General features: G+C 31.6%; 1 protein-coding gene across 1 annotated transcript; it reads left to right on the forward strand.

The window, feature by feature from the left end:
- The first annotated feature begins 15,743 nt into the window (after nucleotides 1-15,743).
- LOC11416441 (putative disease resistance RPP13-like protein 1) lies at nucleotides 15,744-20,517 on the forward strand. The gene is made up of 2 exons (XM_024778388.2): nucleotides 15,744-19,698; nucleotides 20,375-20,517. Exon 1 carries the CDS (start codon nucleotides 15,882-15,884, stop codon nucleotides 18,645-18,647), a length of 2,766 nt encoding a protein of 921 aa, XP_024634156.1. The 5' UTR covers nucleotides 15,744-15,881; the 3' UTR covers nucleotides 18,648-19,698; nucleotides 20,375-20,517.
- Nucleotides 20,518-25,704: the final 5,187 nt, after the last annotated feature.

Below are 25,704 nucleotides of genomic sequence, written 5' to 3' on the forward strand. Positions count from 1 at the left end.
TCTACACCAAGTAACATAATATTTCCACACCAAATAACATAATATTTCTAATCAAAATAACGTAATATTTCCACACCAAATAACAAATATATTTCGACACCAAATAACAAATATATTTCCACACCAAATAACATAATATTTCAACGCCAAATAACATATTATTTCTACACCAAATAACATAATATTTTATACTAATATATACCAACATATAACATAATAAAATATCACTCTTCAAAAAAAATTCGACTAAATTATAAAAAGACATCTAAACTCAATTAAAGTAAATAAATAATAAAATAGGGCGTTACCGTTGTAGTGATATTGATGATTGTCGAGAATGTAGCGTAAAAAAAGGACTAGGTGGTGTAGCGATGTGTATGTTCAGATTTGGATTTGGATTTTAGTTGAGATTAATTTAGAATTAGAAGGGTGTCAACCCATAATTTCCCATTTAATCATCGAATTTCGCATTCTATTGTTCGTACCACATAGCATTTTCCTTTTCAAATTTTTAATTGTAGATTGTTTTCTCTTTTCCATGTTGTTTTATTTGTTTTTCACTTCCAAGACAAAAAGTGGGAAGTCTATATAAGTGGGCTTCACGTGTTGAGTAAACATATTAATCTTCCTAGCTAATATATAACGTTTATAATCACAACATTTCAGATCAATGTAGTAATAAGTTACTCATCCATTTTACATCGATTTTCCACCATTTTACATCAATTTTCCACCATTTTACACAAATTAAAATTAAAATTTAAATAATCAGATTTGTTAATATAAATCCACTTAGTTTTTGGAATAGGTATTTTAACAAGTTTATAACTGCTACTAGTAGAGTGTCCTTTATAAATCCAAGTCATTTGATTTAAAACTATTAAATAAATGGTAAAAATTGCACTTCCATATGAATAAATAAATTTAATCATTTGTGCATCCTATAAACTACCATCAAGTTATAACTAAAAGAGAAATATATTTTTACAACATTTTAGTACAACTTTTCTACAACTTTCTTTCTCATACTTACATTATGTTTTTATTCTCTTTTTTTTTCTTCCTCTCTTCATTGTTTTTGACCAATAAAAATAGAGAACAATAAAGTTGTCTCAAAGGTGTACCAAAATGGTTGTTAAAATATCACTGCTCTAACTAAAAAGTGATTATATATATATATATATATATATATATATATATATATATATATATATATATATATATATTTCAAGGTGTATGTTGCTAAGCACTCTTAACCATTAAGTGAATATAAATTTATGGATTTTATAGATATTTGTTAGGATATACTCACTTATTTTATAAGAGTATGTTAAATGCATCCTAAGATGCTAAAACACTCCTTTATAAAACAAAGATGATGTATTCTAATAAAAGAGAGAATATAATAATACTTATAGGGATAAATAAGTTTTTGACCTCTAAAATTTTAAAATTTTTCTTTTAATACCTGTAAAAAATTTCATCAAATTTTAATCCCTAAAATATTTTTTGCACAATCCTAGCTTGTTTTTAAGTAAACTCATGTGAATCCTTCAAAATTTTAAATTGTTTTTTGAAGTCATGTTTAATACACTATATAAATATCTCTTGTAACCATTTAAAGTCAAACCTTATTTACAACAAATGTAATTTGCTGTAACATGATAAGTTTTCAGACTATGGCGTCATGTCCAAGACCGACAGAGGAGCAATTGTTTTGTTGGAAGTTGGAACACAAAAATTGGGTTGATACCCTAAGCTTTGTACTCATTAGAAATTGGGTTGACACCCTTAAGCTCTAGTATAGTTATTTGATTTATCTTTTAATCTTATGTCCTTCTTAAAAATGGGAAATGCCCTTAGATTGGAGAATAAATTTAAAGAAACGATTCTTTTAGCATATGAATGAAGTTCCTTTTTTTTTTTCTTCAATTAAAGAGAAGGTATTTTAATTTCTTTTCACATGGTTGTAACAAAAAGGTAATAGTCATTTTAATTTCTGAATGAGTAATAATGTATCAAAATTTCAAAATAATCATTGATTGTCCACTTCGTTAGTCAAAATAATTATTGATTATCATATTAGTCATGTTGGAGATGCCCAAGATCCAATCAATTATGTAACCAATTTTAGAATTAATAAATATTCATTATCTTGTTTACTGTTTAGTGAAATAGTTAATTTGATAATGTCCTTGATTAAAACTATAGACTTGTTATCATGATAGAGATTATGATAATGAGAAACAAGTCTTTTATTATTTTTAATCTAAATTGTTCTTGATCGTATGGTTGTTGTGAATAGGACATCAATAATCTGGATAGATCAATATATATGTGATAGTCTTTATTGGATAAAGATTAATATATCTCATTTATTAAATTACATATATAGATGATGCATATAGTGATATGATCATTGAACTGACTCAACTGAGAATTTCTAATGGTCGATATTACCACAAAAATGTCAATAGAAAAGTTCTCAAGAAAGAATATAATAATTTTCTTTGACCTGAGATTGTCATAGTAATTAACATGTTATTTATTGTATTTTGATTCTGAACACCTAATACCTTAGGGTGCTAGTTGAAAGGATATTGGATACAATTAAATGCTTGTATAATTAATGACTAATCAAGATGGGATCCGTCAACTCTTGATAATGAGTTTGAACTCTATGATAAAATCAAAACCCTGGCCAGGGAAACTAAATGAAAGAAGAAATGAGTTTCTTAAGTCATATATGTTAACTTATTAGAGTTTGACAATTGTACCATGCTCTAGAGTTAACCAGAGTTCTAACGACGGAAGAAAAATATTATGTCATTCTATTTGGTTCTTGAAAGTAAAATAATATTTCATACTACCTGGACGTTAAGGAGTGTTACTAGACGCCTACCTTGATTAATATATTAATTTGATTAATCTATTACCAGTTTAGTATTGAACCTACAGGGTCACACACAAACGAGTGTTCTAATTCTTACTAAAGAATAACTTTATTATTTGATGATTAAATTGAAGAATTTAATTAATCAAAATATAAATTTTCTAAGTGGAATATTATTGTATTTTTTGCTAGTACAAAGAATACAAATAATACATAAATAAATTGAGCATGTTATTTATTGAAAAATAAATAAATAAGAAATGTTGTACGTTGCATTATCTTTACTAATTATATATATAATCTATATATAGGAATGATCAATGGTTGATCATTTAGAAAGAAAAGGAAATTGTACAACATTATATATATACAATTATATATAGTTATGTGGAATCATATTGGTCAATGATCACCTTAGTTGAAAAATTATTTTTCAAATAAATTAGCATTAACATGTGTTAATTGTTTTTATTGATTGACCATATGAAATAAAAGGTCATTAAGATGAGTCAACACATTTTATTTGATAGTAGTGTGTGTGACCTATAAATAGACCTTAAGTGATTTGATCAAAACCCACAACACAACAACAAGAAATATGCTCTAGTTTTCTAGTTCCACTACTCAAAGGTTGAGAGTAAAAATTGGTCTCGGTGTGGATACACGTAGAGTCTTCATATCATTGAAGAATTTTCATGCTTCAAGAATTGATACAAAGGTACACTTTTAGTATCTAATTTCGTAAATTTTATAATTTATGCGCAAAATAGATCCAAACTTTATTCCGTTGCATGTGTTATGAACACCTTTTTTACTTCAATTGGTATCAGAGCTTTGGATCTTTTGTGTTTAAATTATAATTTCAGAAGTATGACAAAGCTGAATTTTTTATTTTGTTTGAAGTAATCATCGTTACGGCAATATGTTGATATTTTAAAATTACAAATTTGTGATGTAACGGCGATTGCTAGCTTGCTATCTATTAAAATACATGAGATGTATATTTATTTATTTATTTTCGGAATGTTCCAGTACATGTGCATATTCAATTTCGTAAATTTTCTATATCATATATGATGATAAATAAACTAAACTAATTGCATATGTTATATGAATTTCGACTTCCTTATGCTTTCCTCAATGTATGTTTTTCTTCATTGATATACATATATACATGCTGTGTTATATATATATATATATGTATATATAATAATAATAATAATAATATTGATATTAGTATATAGGGTATTAATTTAGTATAAGATACAATTTTATTATATAATTAATTGTTGATAATAAGAATTGGCCTGACTACCAGGAAACTTATAATTAATAATTAATTATAATAAATGATAAAAATGTTTTATTATATATAATTAGTAGTAAAATTCAAGAGTTGATCTGACTACCAGAAAATTTGTATTTAACGACTAATTATAGCATATGATGCATATTTAAAATTAATTATATACTTAACGTCTGGACTACCCGGAGAAGTGATAGAATTAATTCATAATAAATATATACACTAATTATGTGGTATGATATTTATTTTTGTATATGATACATCATGACTTAAAACTTATATATGAGAAACGACTTGACAACCAAGTGTTTTATATATTACTTTTAAGTAATCTCCCATTTTTATTTTTTTTTTAATGTTCTGACATCATAAACATTTTATATGATAAAAAAAAAAAAAAAAAAAGGTATGTCTTCTCTTTCGCTCCGTGGAATACTTGAATCTAGAAAATTGGTTGGACCCAATTATGATGATTGGTACCGTAACACGAGAATTGTTCTCATGCACGAAAAACTAATCGACGTCATTGATAAGCCAGTTGTGACTGCACCGGTTGATCCAATCGATGTTGAATCAACCAAGACTTATGAGAAGTACTTGGAGCAACGTCTCACTACTAAGTGCTATGGAATCTAAAATGGAATCGATGAAGATCAACAAAGTTTGGACTTTGGTTGAGGCTTCAATGGATATTAAATCTATTGTTGTAAATGAGTTTACAAGAAAAAGATTTATAGAGATAGATCTAAAAGGTTGTGTGGACTCTCTCAGTCTATGTACATTGATACCATCTTAAGGAGGTATAACATGGAAAATTCCAAACGAGGGTATTTACCCCTAGGAATTAGAATTACTCTTAGTAGGGAGGATTGTCCGAAAACTCCCAAAGAGAGAGAACGCATGAGTAGAGTACCATATGCTAGCGCAGTGGGAGCTATCATGTACACCAGGACTTGTACACGTCCTGATGTCGCTTATGCACTTGGTGTAACTAGTCGATATCAAGTAAACCAAGATGAGAAACATTGAAAAATGGTTAAGACCGTCCTTAAGTACTTAAGATGATCTAAAGACCAATTCTTCATTTATGAAGAATAGAATTAACATACACGACTGATTGGCTCTAGTGCAAGTGGGAGATTGTTGGAGATGCCCAAGATCCAATCAATTATGTAACCAATTTTAGAATTAATAAATATTCATTATCTTGTTTACTGTTTAGTGAAATAGTTAATTTGATAATGTCCTTGATTAAAACTATAGACTTGTTATCATGATAGAGATTATGATAATGAGAAACAAGTCTTTTATTATTTTTAATCTAAATTGTTCTTGATCGTATGGTTGTTGTGAATAGGACATCAATAATCTGGATAGATCAATATATATGTGATAGTCTTTATTGGATAAAGATTAATATATCTCATTTATTAAATTACATATATAGATGATGCATATAGTGATATGATCATTGAACTGACTCAACTGAGAATTTCTAATGGTCGATATTACCACAAAAATGTCAATAGAAAAGTTCTCAAGAAAGAATATAATAATTTTCTTTGACCTGAGATTGTCATAGTAATTAACATGTTATTTATTGTATTTTGATTCTGAACACCTAATACCTTAGGGTGCTAGTTGAAAGGATATTGGATACAATTAAATGCTTGTATAATTAATGACTAATCAAGATGGGATCCGTCAACTCTTGGTAATGAGTTTGAACTCTATGATAAAATCAAAACCCTGGCCAGGGAAACTAAATGAAAGAAGAAATGAGTTTCTTAAGTCATATATGTTAACTTATTAGAGTTTGACAATTGTACCATGCTCTAGAGTTAACCAGAGTTCTAACGACGGAAGAAAAATATTATGTCATTCTATTTAGTTCTTGAAAGTAAAATAATATTTCATACTACCTGGACGTTAAGGAGTGTTACTAGACGCCTACCTTGATTAATATATTAATTTGATTAATCTATTACCAGTTTAGTATTGAACCTACAGGGTCACACACAAACGAGTGTTCTAATTCTTACTAAAGAATAACTTTATTATTTGATGATTAAATTGAAGAATTTAATTAATCAAAATATAAATTTTCTAAGTGGAATATTATTGTATTTTTTGCTAGTACAAAGAATACAAATAATACATAAATAAATTGAGCATGTTATTTATTGAAAAATAAATAAATAAGAAATGTTGTACGTTGCATTATCTTTACTAATTATATATATAATCTATATATAGGAATGATCAATGGTTGATCATTTAGAAAGAAAAGGAAATTGTACAACATTATATATATACAATTATATATAGTTATGTGGAATCATATTGGTCAATGATCACCTTAGTTGAAAAATTATTTTTCAAATAAATTAGCATTAACATGTGTTAATTGTTTTTATTGATTGACCATATGAAATAAAAGGTCATTAAGATGAGTCAACACATTTTATTTGATAGTAGTGTGTGTGACCTATAAATAGACCTTAAGTGATTTGATCAAAACACACAACACAACAACAAGAAATATGCTCTAGTTTTCTAGTTCCACTACTCAAAGGTTGAGAGTAAAAATTGGTCTCGGTGTGGATACACGTAGAGTCTTCATATCATTGAAGAATTTTCATGCTTCAAGAATTGATACAAAGGTACACTTTTAGTATCTAATTTCGTAAATTTTATAATTTATGCGCAAAATAGATCCAAACTTTATTCCGTTGCATGTGTTATGAACACCTTTTTTACTTCAAGTCATTCAATATATTTAATTATTATCATTTTAATCCTAATTTGAAAAGAGTTACTACTAGTATTAAAAAATTATTTTAGCTTAAAGACAATACTCCCTCCGTCCCTTAATAAATAACCCAGTTGACAATATACATTATTGACTTGACATACTTTGACCATATTTTTATACTAATTTACAAAGATAAATAATATCAAGTAAGATGTTGTTGGATTCTTCTCGATGAGTATTTTTAAAATATTAAATTTTTATAATTTTTTTTAGTAGAGAATTGAAGATATCAAAGATAAAACATATGTATTGGTATGTGTGTCAGAGTCAACTAGGTCATTTATCGAGGGACGGAGGGACTATTAACTAGCAGAGTGTATATAAAGGGATTTTAAGAGGGGTTTTTCAAAATTTTAATCCTCTTTGCGGAAGAAATCCCATTGAAACGGATCTTGATTAAATCATTAATCACAAATCAAACAGAAACTTAAACACTTTTAAGATTCATGTGTTTACCTCTTGAAGAGCAGAACCTTTGTAGCAGAAATCTTTCTGATCACGAGCAAAGCAAAGCAGCGATGCCTCTACTCAGTCCACACGAACAGAACTTCTCCGATGACCGGTGCTAGTCAATTCCAACGAAGATTCAGAGAGAACAAGGTTTAGAGAGCGGCGGCTAGGGTTTCACAACTTTTGTGAATTAGGTTAAGCACTCACAAAAAGTTAGTAATGCTTCAACACAAGGGTTCTATTTATAGAATCACTTGTGTGGACAACAAGACAACACTTAAATACACTGTACCTTACGGTGAACCGCGTTTCTCTATTTTTTGGTAAATTAAATAATAAAATCATATTTAATTATTTAATTAATAATAAGTCTCACTTATTATTTTATAAATAAGTCTCACTTATTATTTTATAAATAAGTCTTACTTATTTATTTCTCTCATCTATCTGTCCTTTGTGTGTGACCCTATAGGTTCCCGTAACGTTGGCAATAATATTAAATCACATATTTAATATTATAAACAGTGAGCGGTATCTAGCAACACATCACTGCTACCCAAGTGACGAGAATGTCATGTGATCTGACGAAACCTTTCTGTGATAATGATCATGTGTATAATTACCCTTTTGCCCTCATGTCTATATTGAACACAAGGCATAGACCGTGTCATCCTTGTCTAGTTCAATATTGGGCCCGTAGACATTTCTCCTGTTATGTAGGAGGAGCAAATTCCATCTAGGTCACTCATGTCCCTCAGCATGATTCATGGAGTACCCATCAACCAACTTTATAGTCATCCTGTTACGGACAACGTTTGAATGGTGACAAAGCACTCGACTCCAACATCTACGGTACATAGTGGTTTCAGGTCGAAGGGTGGAATACACCACTATCACTATGAGAATATCTTATGACAGTTTTCATAACTTTTACTATGTAGTATTCTCATGGCGGATCAATCCAATATAAATATTACTCCTAATATTTATATCTATGTGAAGACTTGATAACTCTTTATCCATGATCTGTGAGATGTGATCATCAGTCTACCTACATAATAGTCTCTATGCTTTAATGATATCCCACTTCTCAACAAAGCTTGACTACGGATACTTTGAGAATAGTTTCCTTATGTTTAATGGGGTCTCACAATTAAGTTATACTTAATGTTCCATTAAACGGACTAACTATTCTAGGGACTTTATTATTTTGAAACAAAACAAAATCAATAAAGAAATGCCTTGTTATTATATATTCACAATATATATTTATATCAATATCATGAACAAAGTCAAACCCAATCAATATAGGTTGGCTATTAGGGCTTATTCCAACAATCTCCCACTAGCACTAAAAGCCAATCAAATATTAACTCAATATCTATTGGTCAAGTGTTAGCATCAAGCACACTCTTGACTAGATACTATACTAGCAGATAAGGAACTCTTTCCTATGTTGGTAGGTTATACTTCTTTCAATTTCCACTATCGATCTTCTATCGAAAAGAAATTGAAGTGTCAAAGTATACATTTGGATCATTGGTGAGATCAAGTTTTCATTGCTCACAAGATTTAAACCAATTTTACCTCATACGAGATCAATGGAATCTGCAACGCAAGAAACACATGTTTTCACTGAGTTATGAGCTAAACAATCCAAATCATATATATTTGACATCTGTAATAGAAACAAGAACTATTTGAAGCTTGTACTTTTACAAATTTCATAGTTGATATCCTAGCATAATATTTATTCCAAATTACGATCTGGATATACTGTACACTGATATGAAAGTCAACATCATCGTAACTCATTTACAATGTTTCTTTCATCTGTGTTCAAGAAACAATCTATAGTCCTTTAAGACATCCAAGGATATTCTTGAAGGTATTATAGTGTCGAACACTATAATCAATTTTGGTACATATTGAAAATAATTTTCTAACCATGTCTTGCATGTGTAGATAAATTATTTTGGTGACTAGTATGTCATCTACATACTCCACCAAACTAATTTCAATGCTCCCACTAATCTCCTTATGTGCACAAGATTTCTTTATTAATCAAAATTTTCATAAAACTTTGTTAATAAAATAAACAATTTAACTTCGAGAAGATTTCTCTAATAAATAAATTTTGTAATACATTTACCTTTCTAGTATCCTTTGGATTAACGAAACCCTACATATATGTCAAATACATATATAAGGTCATTCTAATTAAAGAATGCAACATCGTTATCCATCTCCTAGAATTCGTATTATACAACAATGACAAATTGGGATCGTTAGATTTAAGTATTACGATGATGTAATAGTTTCGTCATGATTTGCATCATGAGTTGCATGAAACTTTCTACAATCAATCACATCTTAAAGGTATTCATAATACCATCCATGATTCATACTCATTTGGATGATATAACCAATATCCATATATGGTTTGTGTGCATGGATTCTTTATAAGATCCCATGGCAACTAGCCACTTCTCAAAAATCAGGTCATTTGCGACCTTCTAGTAAGTCAGGTGCTCATCTTCCATGAGCATCATATCACTTTGTTGAGTCATGACAAAATCATGTTTCTCATCCTAGTGTTATGACATATCAGACTCATCTATATCATGTGCTACTAGAACTACCGATTTACCAACAACCCTTTGTTGAATCAGTTCATGTTCCATTGAGAAACATGTATTTTGTGGTACTTGACTTAATTCAAGTTCTACATCACTCCCACTAGCTCTTGCAAAGTTATACTCCTTCTTGAAAAGGAATACTCCAGTACTAGCGACAAACAACTTTTGTCAAGGAAGAAGATGTAGAAATAGTATCCTTTAGTTTCCTAAGGGAACCTCCACAAGTATACATTCATTTAATTTGAAGTTTAGTTTATCTAGTAAACAATATAACCTCAAATTATCATAAAGTCAAAAATAGGTACTCTAACCTGCATATCTAATATGGTGCATTTATGATTACTCAATTAGAACTTGTTGTGGGTGAAGAATAAATGTAATTTAATTAATTTCAAGAGTCTTTGAGTTATAATCAAACTATTTTAGATCGAGTCATGTCAAAAATGAAACGATATAAATAATCATTATTTGTACTCATTTATCAAGCATTTACCATCACGACTTACTCGTATAGTATTTATACTTTTCAAACTTATTCCTTTTACTTCATTGTTGAAATCTTTGAACAATTTCAAAGTTTTTCATGAATCGTGTCAAATACACTTTTCTTATCTACTAAATGATTTAGTAATGTCAGATGAAGTAATAGAAACAATATCTAACAAATATGTTTAGTTTTCCGTATACATCTCATATGTATATAAACTCAAATAAATTACGTGTCCTTTCACCTTTGTTGGTGACCGGTATACTAATCTATTTTGAAAGGTGGGACTCATATCCTTCAAATGATATAAAATCAAATGAGTCCAATAGTCATGGATTTTGGAAATGTGAATCACACTTGTTTGTACTAAACACTAATGCCAATGATATATAAAAGGTTCTAATCTCATTTGATCCTTTTCTCATAAGTTATAGACCAGCTTATCAAGATCATGAAACTCAAATCCATTACTTGATTAGCATACTTATATAGAAAACATAATTTTCATAATAGGACAACGTTTGTCTATTATTCAACTACACAATCATTCTCTTCTCAATACAAGATTTATGATTTAATGCTTCTATTTTATATGGAATTTAATAACAATTATTTGGTTCCATATCAAGTTAAGTTTAAGTCCAAGCATTTGCTCCTATGTCAATGAAACAATTTGTCTCATTCTAGACGTAAGTGGACTTCGCTTATAGTTAATGTCCCGCTTCTTTAAAACTCTCTATATTTCAACAAATATGAGATTAACCATCAAGTATCATATACTTATGATGCAAAAGTAGAAATTTAACTTTCTATAACTATATGGGCAAATAAGAAGTCTTACTTCTATTTTGACTCTTTCATAACATTAACAGTTTTTCTCATTCTTAAGAACAATTCTTAATACCAATTAAGAAACTCTTTCTTGAAGATTTTGTTCTTCATAAGAACATTTAACAGTATAATAAAATGTATGTGCCAAAGAAATTCTAAATACAAAAAATAAATAAAAATATATCATGATATAAAAACATAATTAATTAGGTCTTTAATTAAATATGCTCCCACTATTTTACTGAAAACAAATGACCTTCAACATTTGAATCGGAAAATCTCATTGGAAGATTTTCTAGTGGATTGAAATCCATATTTCACCTTGCTTTAAGTCAACGGGGGCTGTACTCAAACTCAGTTATTTAGGTAGGAACTCCTTCCAATTGTATCTCATACAACTTTCAAATCATTTGAGTGAATAACTCTTTACTCTAATCTATCATATAGATGTTCCCAAACATTGCTTCTAAATTTATTTTAATCATATTAAAATAATTTAGTTAAGTTGGACCCAAAGAATAACAGTCGGGTAAATGGAATTACCGCACCGCAACTTACTAGTATAGAAAGTGCACCTCGCGGAGGCGAAACCTACACATTTCGATATTAGTCTTGAAGGGTGTCATCCTTTGGAAAGCAATTAACTTAATATTCTTTTGAAGTAAATATATATATTTTAATCTTATTAAAATAATATAGTTAAGTTAGATCCAAAATAACAGTCGGTAAATAGAATTACCGCACCACAACTTACTAGTATAGAAAGTGCACCTCGCAGAGGCGAAACCTACACATTTCGATATTAGTCTTGAAGTGTGTTATACTTTGGAAAATAATTTACTTCATATTCTATTTGAAAGATTTTAATTAAGTTGATCTCACTGACATGTGTATCTTATACACACATCTAATATTATACATGACATTCATGTTCATAGATAGCAAGTATATATAAAATATTTAAAATATACATGCACTAATCTAAACACACATTTCATGCATCACATACATAAAATAATAAACTAGGTAGTATGGTTATGACCTCCTAACGCGTAAGAATTAAATAAACTACTTTATTACAATTCTTTGACCCACGAGCAAGCTTCAAAAGTTTCTCCATCGAAATCATCTTTTGGCGTTGTCTTTTCTTCAACTTGAGCATTTACATTATTTAACATTTAAATAAATAAAAGCAAATCACGACACACAGGTCGTATTTAAATAAATCACGACATGCAGGCCGTATTTAAATAAAATAAACCATGACACGCAGGTCATATTTAAATACATAAACATACGCCAAAAACTAAGGTCATAACCATATACCATAAAATAAATAATAATAACTATTTATAATTATTTAAACAATTTTAGAATTAGTCAAAATTTGGAAATAATATTTTGACCGAGATATACGTCATATAAAATTGATTCATATATATGTATATATATTCCTTTTGAAACTATTTTCAAAATCAATCGGGTCATAAATAACATTAAATTATGCAAATATTATGATCAAATCCAAAATATCATATATGATATTGAAACTTTTTCAAAATCATGATCCTTTTAAATTAGAAACAAATTAGGATCATTTATTACCTTTTCAAACTACTTTTGAAAGACAATCCAAAAGGTAGAATTTTTTATTCACTTAATTATAGTAATATTGACACTCAACAATTATTATAATTAAATATGCTTTATTTAGACGACCAATTTGTTTCCAAAACAAATTACAGTGCTAAAATTAAGCAAATAATTTATTACCAAATTCAAAAAGTCACATCTGATGTTGAAACTCTTTCAAAATCATGATCTTTTAAATTTACTACCTTTCTCCAATTAAATAAATAAATTAAACATAAATAGTTTCAAGGATTGTTTGTTTAGCATGAACAACCGGATCTTTGATGCTTCACCAGATTCGGATATCGAAGCTCAATCTCACGAATTGTTCAAAGTCACAACAGTCTTCTTGAAAACAATTGATCAACCATAATAATACAACTCTTGTATAGTTAGGTACCCTAATACGACAATCAAACATTAATAGTTTTAACAATTGTTTGTTCAGTATGGACAACCGGATCTTTGATGCTTCACCAGAATCAGATATTCGGATATCGAAACTCAATCTCACGAGTTGTCTACAAATTCACAATCAATTTCATAAAACATATTGAACGAATGACATCATCAATATATCACATATACTGATGTCGTATCAGAATCATATATCACATATATGATCTTGATCAATCAATTTTAATTAATTCTTATTATTTAAAATAATGAGAATATTAACACTTAAATTATTCTCATTATTAACAAGCATATATGAAAACAATTTCCATGGCTGCTAGTTAACACAGTGACACTCACGTAAAATTTCAAATTGAAAATCTTATTCATTTATCAAAATCGAAACTGAAACAATTTCAATTTCTCCAGATTATTGAAACCGTAATAATTGGAATTTCTCTTTCATTGATATATTAAAATAATATGCATCAGAATTGAATCGTATTCATAGACAGTAAGGCATATTATCAAAATAGTACATAAAATTCAAATAGACACATACGATCATTGATATATCATCATATAAACGTTAATATGCATCGAACAGATTCGAATATAATGATTTAATGAAAACCAGATGCTCTGATACCACTGGAAGGGATTTTAAGAGGGGTTTTTCAAAATTTTAATCCTCTTTGCGGAAGAAATCCCATTGAAACGGATCTTGATTAAATCATTAATCACAAATCAAACAGAAACTTAAACACTTTAAGATTCATGTGTTTACCTCTTGAAGAGCAGAACCTTTGTAGCAGAAATTTTTCTGATCACGAGCAAAACAAAGCAGCGATGCCTCTACTCAGTCCACACGAACAGAACTTCTCCGATGACCGGTGCTAGCCAATTCCAACGAAGATTCAGAGAGAACAAGGTTTAGAGAGCGGCGGCTAGGGTTTCACAACTTTTGTGAATTAGGTTAAGCACTCACAAAAAGTTAGTAATGCTTCAACACAAGGGTTCTATTTATAGAATCACTTGTGTGGACAACAAGACAACACTTAAATACACCGTACCTTACGGTGAACCGCGTTTCTCTATTTTTGGTAAATTAAATAATAAAATAATATTTAATTATTTAATTAATAATAAGTCTCACTTATTATTTTATAAATAAGTCTCATTATTATTTTATAAATAAGTCTTACTTATTTATTTCTCTCATCTATCTGTCCTTTGTGTGTGACCCTATAGGTTCCCGTAACGTTGGCAATAATATTAAATCACATATTTAATATTATAAACAGTGAGCGGTATCTAGCAACACATCACTGCTACCCAAGTGACGAGAATGTCATGTGATCTGACGAAACCTTTCTGTGATAATGATCATGTGTATAATTACCCTTTTGCCCTCATGTCTATATTGAACACAAGGCATAGACCGTGTCATCCTTGTCTAGTTCAATATTGGGCCCGTAGACATTTCTCCTGTTATGTAGGAGGGGCAAATTCCATCTAGGTCACTCAGTCCCTCAGCATGATTCATGGAGTACCCATCAACCAACTTTATAGTCATCCTGTTACGGACAACGTTTGAATGGTGACAAAGCACTCGACTCCAACATCTAGGGTACATAGTGGTTTCAGGTCGAAGGGTGGAATACACCACTATCACTATGAGAATATCTTATGACACTTTTCATAACTTTTATTATGTAGTATTCTCATGGCGGATCAATCCAATATAAATATTACTCCTAATATTTATATCTATGTGAAGACTTGATAACTCTTTATCCATGATCTGTGAGATGTGATCATCAGTCTACCTACATAATAGTCTCTATGCTTTAATGATATCTCACTTCTCAACAAAGCTTGACTACGGATACTTTGAGAATAGTTTCCTTATGTTTAATGGGGTCTCACAATTAAGTTATACTTAATGTTCCATTTAACGGACTAACTATTCTAGGGACTTTATTATTTTGAAACAAAACAAAATCAATAAAGAAATGTCTTATTATTATATATTCACAATATATATTTATATCAATATCATGAACAAAGTCAAACCCAATCAATATAGATTGGCTATTAGGGCTTATTCCAACAGTATACAGTCATACACTATTACACAAAAATAAAATTATTTCCCTTCAGATGCTAATGACTCGTGCCACTTTTCACATGAGTTTCTTCGAGTCAATACTCAATACTACTATAGTACTATTCCTTCATTCACGTGCTACTCTTCTCGTGTCTAACGTTACTGTTACAATAGCATGTGCTACTCTTCGAATATCAAAAAGCCTCTTCTTGAGTCTTTGATTATTACTGCCACTTATCACTACTATCCCTCAAACTTCATAGCTCCTTAATTTCCTTCAACAATCCTTCTTTGCTGCTTTGCTTTAACAAATCAACACAAGATGGCTGCAACTATGATTGGAGGTGCTTTCCTCTCTGCAACTGTTCAGACCTTAGTTGAGAAACTTGCTTCAACTGAGTTTCTTGATTACATCAAAAACACTAAGCTCAATGTCTCACTCTTGAGGCAGCTTAAAACAACACTGCTCACTCTTCAAGTTGTGCTGGATGATGCAGAGGAGAAGCAGATCAATAATCCTGCTGTCAAACTATGGCTTGATGACTTGAAAGATGCTATCATTGATGCTGAGGACTTGCTCAATGAAATCAGTTACGATTCCCTGCGATGCAAGGTGGAGAATACACAAGCTCAAAACAAAACTAATCAGGTGTGGAACTTCCTTTCTTCTCCTTTTAATAGCTTCTATAGAGAGATCAATTCCCAGATGAAGATCATGTGTGAAAACCTGCAATTGTTTGCAAATCATAAAGATGTCCTTGGTTTGCAAACTAAGAGTGCTAGAGTTTCTCATGGAACTCCTTCAAGTTCTGTGTTTAACGAATCTGTCATGGTGGGTAGGAAGGATGACAAAGAGACAATAATGAACATGTTGCTATCACAGAGAAACACAATCCATAATAATATAGGTGTTGTTGCAATTTTGGGCATGGGAGGTTTAGGAAAAACTACCCTTGCCCAACTTGTTTACAATGATAAAGAAGTTCAACAACATTTTGACATGAAGGCGTGGGTTTGTGTGTCTGAGGATTTTGATATTATGAGAGTAACAAAGTCTCTCCTTGAATCTGTCACTTCCACAACTTCGGAAAGCAATAATCTTGATGTCCTTCGTGTTGAGTTAAAGAAAATCTCAAGGGAGAAAAGATTTTTGTTTGTGTTGGATGATCTGTGGAATGACAATTGTAATGATTGGGATGAGCTAGTAAGTCCCTTCATTAATGGAAAACCTGGAAGCATGGTGATTATAACAACGCGCCAACAAAAAGTTACAAAGATGGCACACATGTTTGCTGTACATAATTTAGAACCTCTATCAAATGAAGATTGTTGGTCTTTACTCTCAAACTATGCATTGGGAAGTGATGAGTTTCACCATAGTACAAATACAGCCCTTGAAGAAATTGGCAGGAAGATTGCAAGAAGGTGTGGGGGATTGCCAATAGCTGCTAAAACACTAGGAGGACTTCTCCCTTCAAAGGTAGACATAACAAAGTGGACTTCAATTTTTTCAATTTTGAACAGCAGCATATGGAACTTGCGAAATGATAATATTCTTCCTGCATTGCATTTGAGTTATCAATATCTTCCCTCTCATTTGAAAAGATGCTTTGCATATTGTTCAATTTTTCCAAAGGATTGCCCACTCGATAGGAAGCAATTGGTTTTGTTGTGGATGGCAGAAGGCTTCCTTGATTGTTCACAAGGGGGGAAAAAGTTGGAGGAATTAGGTGATGATTGTTTTGTTGAATTGTTATCGAGATCGTTAATTCAACAATTAAGCGATGATGATCGTGGGGAAAAATTTGTCATGCATGACCTTGTCAATGATTTAGCTACATTCGTATCAGGAAAAAGTTGTTGCAGGCTTGAATGTGGTGACATCCCTGAAAATGTTCGTCACTTCTCATATAACCAAGAATACTTTGACATTTTCATGAAGTTTGAGAAATTACACAATTGTAAATGTTTGCGAAGCTTCCTATGTATTTGCTCGACGACGTGGAGGAACGATTACTTATCCTTCAAGGTGATTGATGATTTTCTACCGTCACAAAAAAGGTTGCGTGTGTTATCGCTATCAGGGTATCAAAACATCACCAAGCTACCAGATTCAATTGGAAATTTGGTGCAGTTGCGGTATCTAGATATCTCCTTCACTAACATCGAAAGCTTGCCTGATACAATATGTAACCTTTACAATTTACAGACCTTGAATTTATCAAACTACTGGAGTCTCACTGAATTGCCAATACATATTGGAAATTTAGTCAATTTACGTCACCTTGATATAAGTGGGACTAACATAAATGAGTTGCCTGTGGAAATTGGGGGACTAGAAAACCTTCAAACTCTCACCTGTTTTTTAGTGGGTAAGCACCACGTAGGGTTAAGTATCAAAGAGCTCAGTAAATTCTCAAACCTACAAGGAAAACTTACCATCAAGAACGTGGATAATGTTGTTGATGCCAAAGAGGCACATGATGCCAGCTTGAAAAGCAAAGAGAAAATTGAGGAGTTAGAGCTGATATGGGGAAAACAAAGTGAAGAGTCGCATAAAGTGAAAGTTGTGCTTGATATGTTGCAACCAGCAATAAATTTGAAGAGCCTGAATATTTGCTTATATGGCGGGACAAGTTTTCCTAGTTGGTTGGGAAATTCTTCGTTTTCTAACATGGTATCCCTCCGCATCACTAATTGTGAATATTGTGTGACACTTCCACCAATAGGGCAGTTACCTTCTCTTAAGGACCTAGAAATATGTGGTATGGAGATGTTGGAGACAATTGGCCTGGAGTTCTATTATGTCCAGATTGAAGAAGGTTCTAATTCTTCCTTCCAACCATTTCCATCCCTTGAGTATATAAAATTCGACAATATACCAAATTGGAATAAATGGCTTCCCTTTGAAGGCATACAATTTGCTTTTCCTCAACTTCGAGCTATGAAGTTACGTAATTGTCCCAAACTAAAGGGACATTTGCCTAGCCATCTTCCTTGCATAGAAGAAATTGAAATAGAAGGTTGTGTTCATCTATTGGAAACAGAGCCCACTTTGCATTGGTTGTCGTCAATAAAAAAAAATTAAGATTGATGGGCTTGGTGAAAGGACCCAATTGTTATTGCTTGAGAGTGATTCTCCGTGTATGATGCAAGATGCAGTGATGGCAAACTGCGTTAACCTATTAGCTGTGCCAAAATTGATTCTGAGAAGCACTTGTCTTACACACTTGAGACTCTATTCTCTTTCTTCTCTCACTACATTTCCCTCAAGTGGTCTACCCACTTCATTGCAATCACTTCATATCGAAAATTGTGAGAATTTATCCTTCCTACCTCCTGAAACGTGGAGCAACTACACATCACTTGTGAGTCTTTAGTTCTATCGTAGCTGTGATTCACTTACATCCTTTCCACTTGATGGTTTCCCTGCGCTCCGAACACTTTCCAATTGAATTATTTGAAGTCAAGTTTAAGATGGAAATGCTCACCGCTCTTGAAAATTTGCATATGAAATGCCAAAAGTTGTCATTTTCTGAAGGAGTTTGTCTACCTCTCAAATTACGATCAATTGTGATTTTTACCCAAAAAACAGCACCGCCGGTTACGGAATGGGGTCTCAAAGATCTAACAGCTCTTTCAAGCTGGAGTATTGGAAAGGATGATGATATATTTAACACCTTGATGAAGGAGTCGTTGCTACCCATCTCCCTTGTGTATCTATATATCTGGAATCTCTCTGAAATGAAGTCCTTTGATGGAAATGGGCTGCGACACCTCTCCTCTCTCCAATATCTCTGTTTTTTCATTTGTCATCAACTTGAGACATTGCCAGAAAACTGCCTCCCTTCCTCACTGAAATCACTTTCATTTATGGATTGTGAAAAGCTTGGGTCATTACCAGAAGACAGCCTCCCTTCCTCGCTGAAATCACTTCAATTTGTGGGTTGTGTAAGACTCGAGTCATTACCAGAAGACAGCCTCCCTGACTCTCTTGAGCGACTGACCATCCAATTTTGCCCATTGTTAGAAGAAAGGTATAAAAGGAATGAATATTGGTCCAAAATTGCTCACATCCCTGTCATACAAATAAATCACAAAGTCACAATATGATAGACAAGTTGTGTTCCCGTTTTCAGGTATGTTCCACATTTCCTACCAGAAAACTGCCAATAATCAATAGGCTAAACTACAGTTTTAACCCCCTAAGTTTGAAGCATCGAAGATGAATTCACTTTTTTTTTTTTTTTTTTTTTTCCTTTTCTATTTTTTTTTTTCAATTTATTTAATTTCAAAAATGATTTTTTAATTTTTTTAATTTAGGGATTACATACGTGGCATGCCACTTAGGTGTTGACTTGGTCAAAATTGACCAAAAGGTCAATATTGCAAAGGGGCTAAATCTTAGGGGGCCAAATTTTAATTTTTTTTATTAGGGGGCCAAAATCGCAACATTGGCAAACTTAGGGGATCAAAACTGTAGTTTAGCCAAATCAATATTTTCATATCATCTCAATATCTCATGGGTCCTCTGCTACGTATGTTTTTTTTGAAAGATGAATTTTTAAAGACTAATTTTTGTATACATTTTGCACACAATATTTTATTTTAATTTCCAGAATCAATTAATGTAGCTCGGGTAGTTTGATATATAACTACATAAGTCATGCCGGAAAACTGGTTTCTTATTTATTTTTGGGCTTATAAAACTATCTTTGGAAAAAGCTGTAACTGCTACATTAATCTCAACAATAAAAATTTAACAATCATGTCTTTGGAGCTAATCAAAGGAAAATGCTTATTTCAACTTTTCAGGAGATCAAAGGCCTAGCTATGTGGATGATAATCTGCTCACTGATTTGAGACGAGCCAAATGCATGGTTTCCATTGATTGCCACAAGATTTAATTTACTTAGCTGCTAATAGTGAGTTTGTATTTTATTATCATTTGAATGAATGCTCATAGGGTTTGTAATATTCTTAATTTGTAACATTTTTTAGCAATTTATGTTGGTGATTTCCAAAATAATGGAATCACTTTAGAACCAAAAGTTGTAACTCTTCATGGGAACCATTCATATACATTGGAACATTATTATTTATTATTAATAATGAACCATGACATTGATTCAAATATATATGGTTATAACCTTTGGCAAAAGGGTGCTTAATGAATCATGGCATTGATTCAAGTTAAAGAGGTGTTTTCTCTCATGTGAAGAGTCATATAATGCACTATAAATGCTTGACATTTGGGCATTAGTTGAAAATACAAAAACCACACAACTACACACAATTTGGACAGAATTTTGTTACATTAACAACATAATTCCTCATCATTCTATTATTCTAAATCATCCATCAATTCTCTAATGCATGAGTGAATAGCTAGAACCATAAATCTGTAAAATACTGTGTTGGAGCATATGTGAAAATTGAGTAATTGACTAAACACAAATTCCCACAATGGGTAGAACTAGTGTAGTGTGAATTGAAAAAGTGGAAGTCCCACATCGGATGGATCACACATTAGTAGTGTTTATATAGTGGGGGTGTACCTCTAATTGATGGGGGTACATAATTATAATTATGTGAACGAAGTAAGCACTAGAGAAAAAATATATATTGATATATATTTTATTATATGGAAATGATAAATTAAATAATTAATTTAATCATTATTAGAAAGTGTTTTCTTAGTCCCCAAGTTTTGCTAAAAATATTTTGGAACGCAATCTAGAATATTTTGGAATACAATCTGAAATATTTTGGTAAGCAATCTAATATATTTTAGTGCATGATCTGAAATATATTTTGATAGTCAATAATATATTTATGTAGTCAATAATATATTCATGTATTGAATAATATATTTTGAGACTCAATTTGAGATATTTTTGTACTAGATCTAATATGAGAATTACTTGCTCCCAAAGTTTCTCACTTATTAGTTGTGAACTTTCTCTATAAATAGAGAGCTCACACAGTGCTTTACATACACCAAAATTCACAGTTGATGCTTCCTGTGTTTTTCCTCTCTTCTCCCTCCTTCGACTTGTGTTGACAAGTCGTTCTCCTTTTTCTACTCCTTTCTGTCCCTTCGGAATTAAGAGTGTTTTTAAGACCATAGTCCATCATCGGTTTATTATCCTTTCGGAAATAAGAATGGTCTTAAGAGCATAGTCCCTTCAATTATTTATGTCTCATTAGAATAAATAATATTTTAAGATCATGGTCCCTTTTTCGGTATAATAAAGATGATCTTAAATATACATTCTTCTTCAATTCTTGGAGAAGTTGGATGTTAGAATGGTAGCAATATCATATATGAGTGGTCATAGTACCATAGTTGGAGAAGTTAAAATTAGAATGGTGGTAACACCATATTTGAGTGGTCTCAACACCAAAATAGAATGGTAACAATACCATATTGGTTTCAGTATTAAAGAATGGTCTTAGTACCATATTAGAGGGTGTTATTTCTCGAACGATCATATACGGTGCAGTATTTGATCGAACAGGTGAACTGGGCTGTTTTATCCTGGAGGCACACGGTTGTTAGTCTACCTTGCACAATTTCGGGTAGTGCCGTGATTTGTCTTAAAGAAAGCGACCTGGTCGTGACTCAACCCGGTAGGACTTCAAGAAGACTCAACATGGTAATATCTTCGGTGGTGATTTCGACTTTATTAAAAATGTTCGCTTCTAAACCCGAAAAACAACAATTAACAACATACTGTTAGGAGATACGCTTGGCGTGGTTGTGCAATACACGTCAAGGAACTCATAGTATCCTGAAGGGGATTCGCCGGTCATTCCTATTGCATCCAATATACATTTATTGGTGGGGGCGAATCGAACCTAAAGGTTAGTGTGGCAACCTCATACGCTTTGAGTTTTACATGCATGATCATTAAACATTTCAGGTTTCAAGTGCAGCAGCCTCTTCCCAACAAACAAGATATATAACAATCTTTAGGTTCGACTTCTATGGCTGCTTCATTGAAAGAAATGACTTCTGACTTTGTTAAGTTGGAAAAGTTTGATGGGGGAAATTTCATCCGCTGGCAAAAGAAGATGAAGTTTCTTCTTACAACATTGAAAGTGGCATACGTTCTGAACATGGCAAGGCCTGAGGAGAAGGATGATGAAACCATTGCTGAGACAAGAGACAGACAGAAATGGGACAACGATGATTACATCTGCTTAGGAGACATCCTGAATGGTATGTCTGACTCTCTGTTCGATATCTACCAGAGCAGCCCTTCTGCAAAAGACTTATGGGACAAATTGGAAACCAGATACATGCGTGAAGATCCAACAAGTAAGAAATTCCTTGTCTCTCATTTTAATAATTACAAAATGGTAGATAATAAGTCTGTTATGGAACAATTATATGAGATTGAATGTATTTTTAACAACTACAAACAACATAACATGAATATGGATGAAACAATTATTGTATCATCCATAATTGACAAACTTCCTCCTTCTTGGAAAGATTTCAAACGAACCATGAAACATAAGAAGGAAGACATTTCTCTTGAGCAACTTGGCAATCACCTTCGTTTAGAAGAAGAATACCGAAAACAAGAAGGTATTAAGAATCATGTTACTCAAGAGAAGGTTCATGTTATGGAAGAAGGAAATTCAAGCAAATCTTCCAAAAAGAGAAATCATGAAAATGATAAGTCTCATCATAACCACAATGGTAATAACAACAAAAAGAAAAGGAAAGGTGAATGTTACTTTTGTGGGAAAGAAGGACACTTTAAGAATGAATGCAGGTTCTTTAAAAAGAAGAACAAAGAAAAGAATTCAAGGGCAACAAATGATGATTTTGTTGTGGTCATTTCTGAAATCAACATGATTGAAGATGTTGATTCATGGTGGATAGACTCTCGTGCTACTCGCCATGTGTGCAAAAACAAGAAAATGTTCAAGACCATCAATAAAGATGTGAGTGTTTTGTACATGGGAAATGATTCAACTCTGCAAGTCCAAGGAAAAGGGACCATAGAGATTGAATTCACTTCTGGAAAAACACTTACTCTTAAAGATGTATTCTATGTTCCTGAAGTTAGGAAGAACTTGATTTCTGTACCATTACTTAATAAGAATGGGTTCAAATCTGTATTTGAGGGAGATAAATTTATCCTTTCAAAGGGGGGTGTGTTTGTAGGAAAGGGATATTTGTGTGAGAATATGTTCAAATGTAATGTTGCAAATATTAATAATAATAATAATATGATTTCTGCTTATATTGTTGAGTCTTGTGATTTATGGCATATGCGATTGGGACATGTTAATTATAGAAAATTGGAGGATATGATGAAATCAAATCTAATTCCTAATTTTGATAAATTTTTTGATTCATGTACTACTTGCATGTTGACTAAAATTACAAGACAACCTTTTAAAAGTGTTAAAAGAAGTTCTAGGGTGCTAGATTTAATTCATTCAGATGTATGTGATTTACATGGTTGGCCCACCATTGGTGGTAAAAAGTATTTTGTTACTTTCATTGATGATTGCACTCGATTTTGTTATGTTTATTTAATGCATTCAAAAGATGAAGTTTTAGATAAATTCAAAATATTTAAAGCACAAGTAGAACTTCAACATGAAACTTTCATTAAATGCTTTAGAAGTGATAGGGGAGGAGAGTTCTATCATCCGAGTTATTTTGAATCCACTGGTATTGTGCATCAAGTAACTGCACCATACACCCCACAACAAAATGGAATAGCAGAAAGGAAGAATAGAACTTTGGTAAAAATGGTTAATGCCATGTTGTCCTATTCTGGATTATCTAAAGGATATTGGGGTGAAGCAATGCTAACAGCATGTTACATCCTCAATAGGGTTCCAAACAAAAGGAACAAAATAACCCCATATGAACTTTGGAAACAAAGAAAGCTTACTCTTAATTATTTGAAAGTTTGGGGTTGTAGAGCAATTGTGAAAGTGCCTGAACCAAAAAGAAAGAAATTGGGTGAAAGAGGAATTGAATGTGTATTTTTAGGCTATGCAGAAAATAGCAAAGCATACAGATTCTTGACTATTGAATCGAATGACTCATATTCTGTTAATACAGTAATTGAGTCAAGAGATGCAATTTTTCAAGAAGATAGATTTAACTCAATTTCTTATCCCAAGGATATTGTTCATTCTAATGTTCAAAATTTAGAAAACAATGAATCTGATATAGATACATTGGATGGTTTAGAACTTAGAAGAAGTAAGAGGATCCGGAAAGAGAAAGATTTTGGATCTGATTTCTTCATGTTTCTTGTAGAAGGAACAGGTAAATCCATAAATAGTTATGGACCAATTTGCTTTAACCTTGAGAGTGATCCGGTAACATATGAAGAGGCTATAAAATCTCAAGATTCAGCTTTTTGGAAAGAAGCTATTCAAGAAGAAATGGATTCAATTATGGGTAATAAAACTTGGAAAGTGGTAGATCTCCCACCCGGATCCAAACCGATAAGCTGTAAATGGATCTTTAAAAGGAAAATGAAAGTGGATGGTACCATTGATAAATTCAAGGCTAGACTAGTTGCTAAAGGGTTTACGCAAAAAGAAGGCATTGATTATTTTGATACATATGCACCTGTTGCAAGAATTGCATCAATCAGAATGCTAATTGCACTGGCATCCATCCATAAGTTTGTAATCCATCAAATGGATGTTAAAACTACTTTCCTAAATGGAGAGTTGGATGAAGACGTATATATGAAACAACCGGAAGGGTTTGTGATCAAAGGTCAAGTAGATAAAGTGTGTAAATTAACTAAGTCTTTATATGGGTTGAAACAAGCACCCAAACAATGACACCAAAAGTTTGACCAAGTTGTGTTAGCCAACGGATACATCATAAATGAATCTGACAAGTGTATTTACAGTAAATTCCAAAATGGAAAAGGTGTCATGATTTGCTTATATGTAGATGACATGTTGATCTTTGGTACAAGTATAAATGATGTTGAAGAAGCTAAAGCTTTCTTATCCAACAATTTTGATATGAAAGATTTAGGAGAAGCTGATGTGATTTTAGGAATTAAAATCATAAGAGATGGTAACCATATTGGTTTATCCCAATCTCATTACATAGAAAAGGTGCTTCAGAAATTCAATCATTT

The sequence above is a fragment of the Medicago truncatula genome, chromosome 3 (assembly GCF_003473485.1).
Source record: "Medicago truncatula cultivar Jemalong A17 chromosome 3, MtrunA17r5.0-ANR, whole genome shotgun sequence".
NCBI lineage: Eukaryota > Viridiplantae > Streptophyta > Magnoliopsida > Fabales > Fabaceae > Medicago > Medicago truncatula.

Coding starts and splice junctions, on each gene's coding strand:
- LOC11416441 (XM_024778388.2), top strand. CDS start 15,882: ATGGCTGCAACTATGATTGGAGGTGCTTTCCTCTCTGCAACTGTTCAG.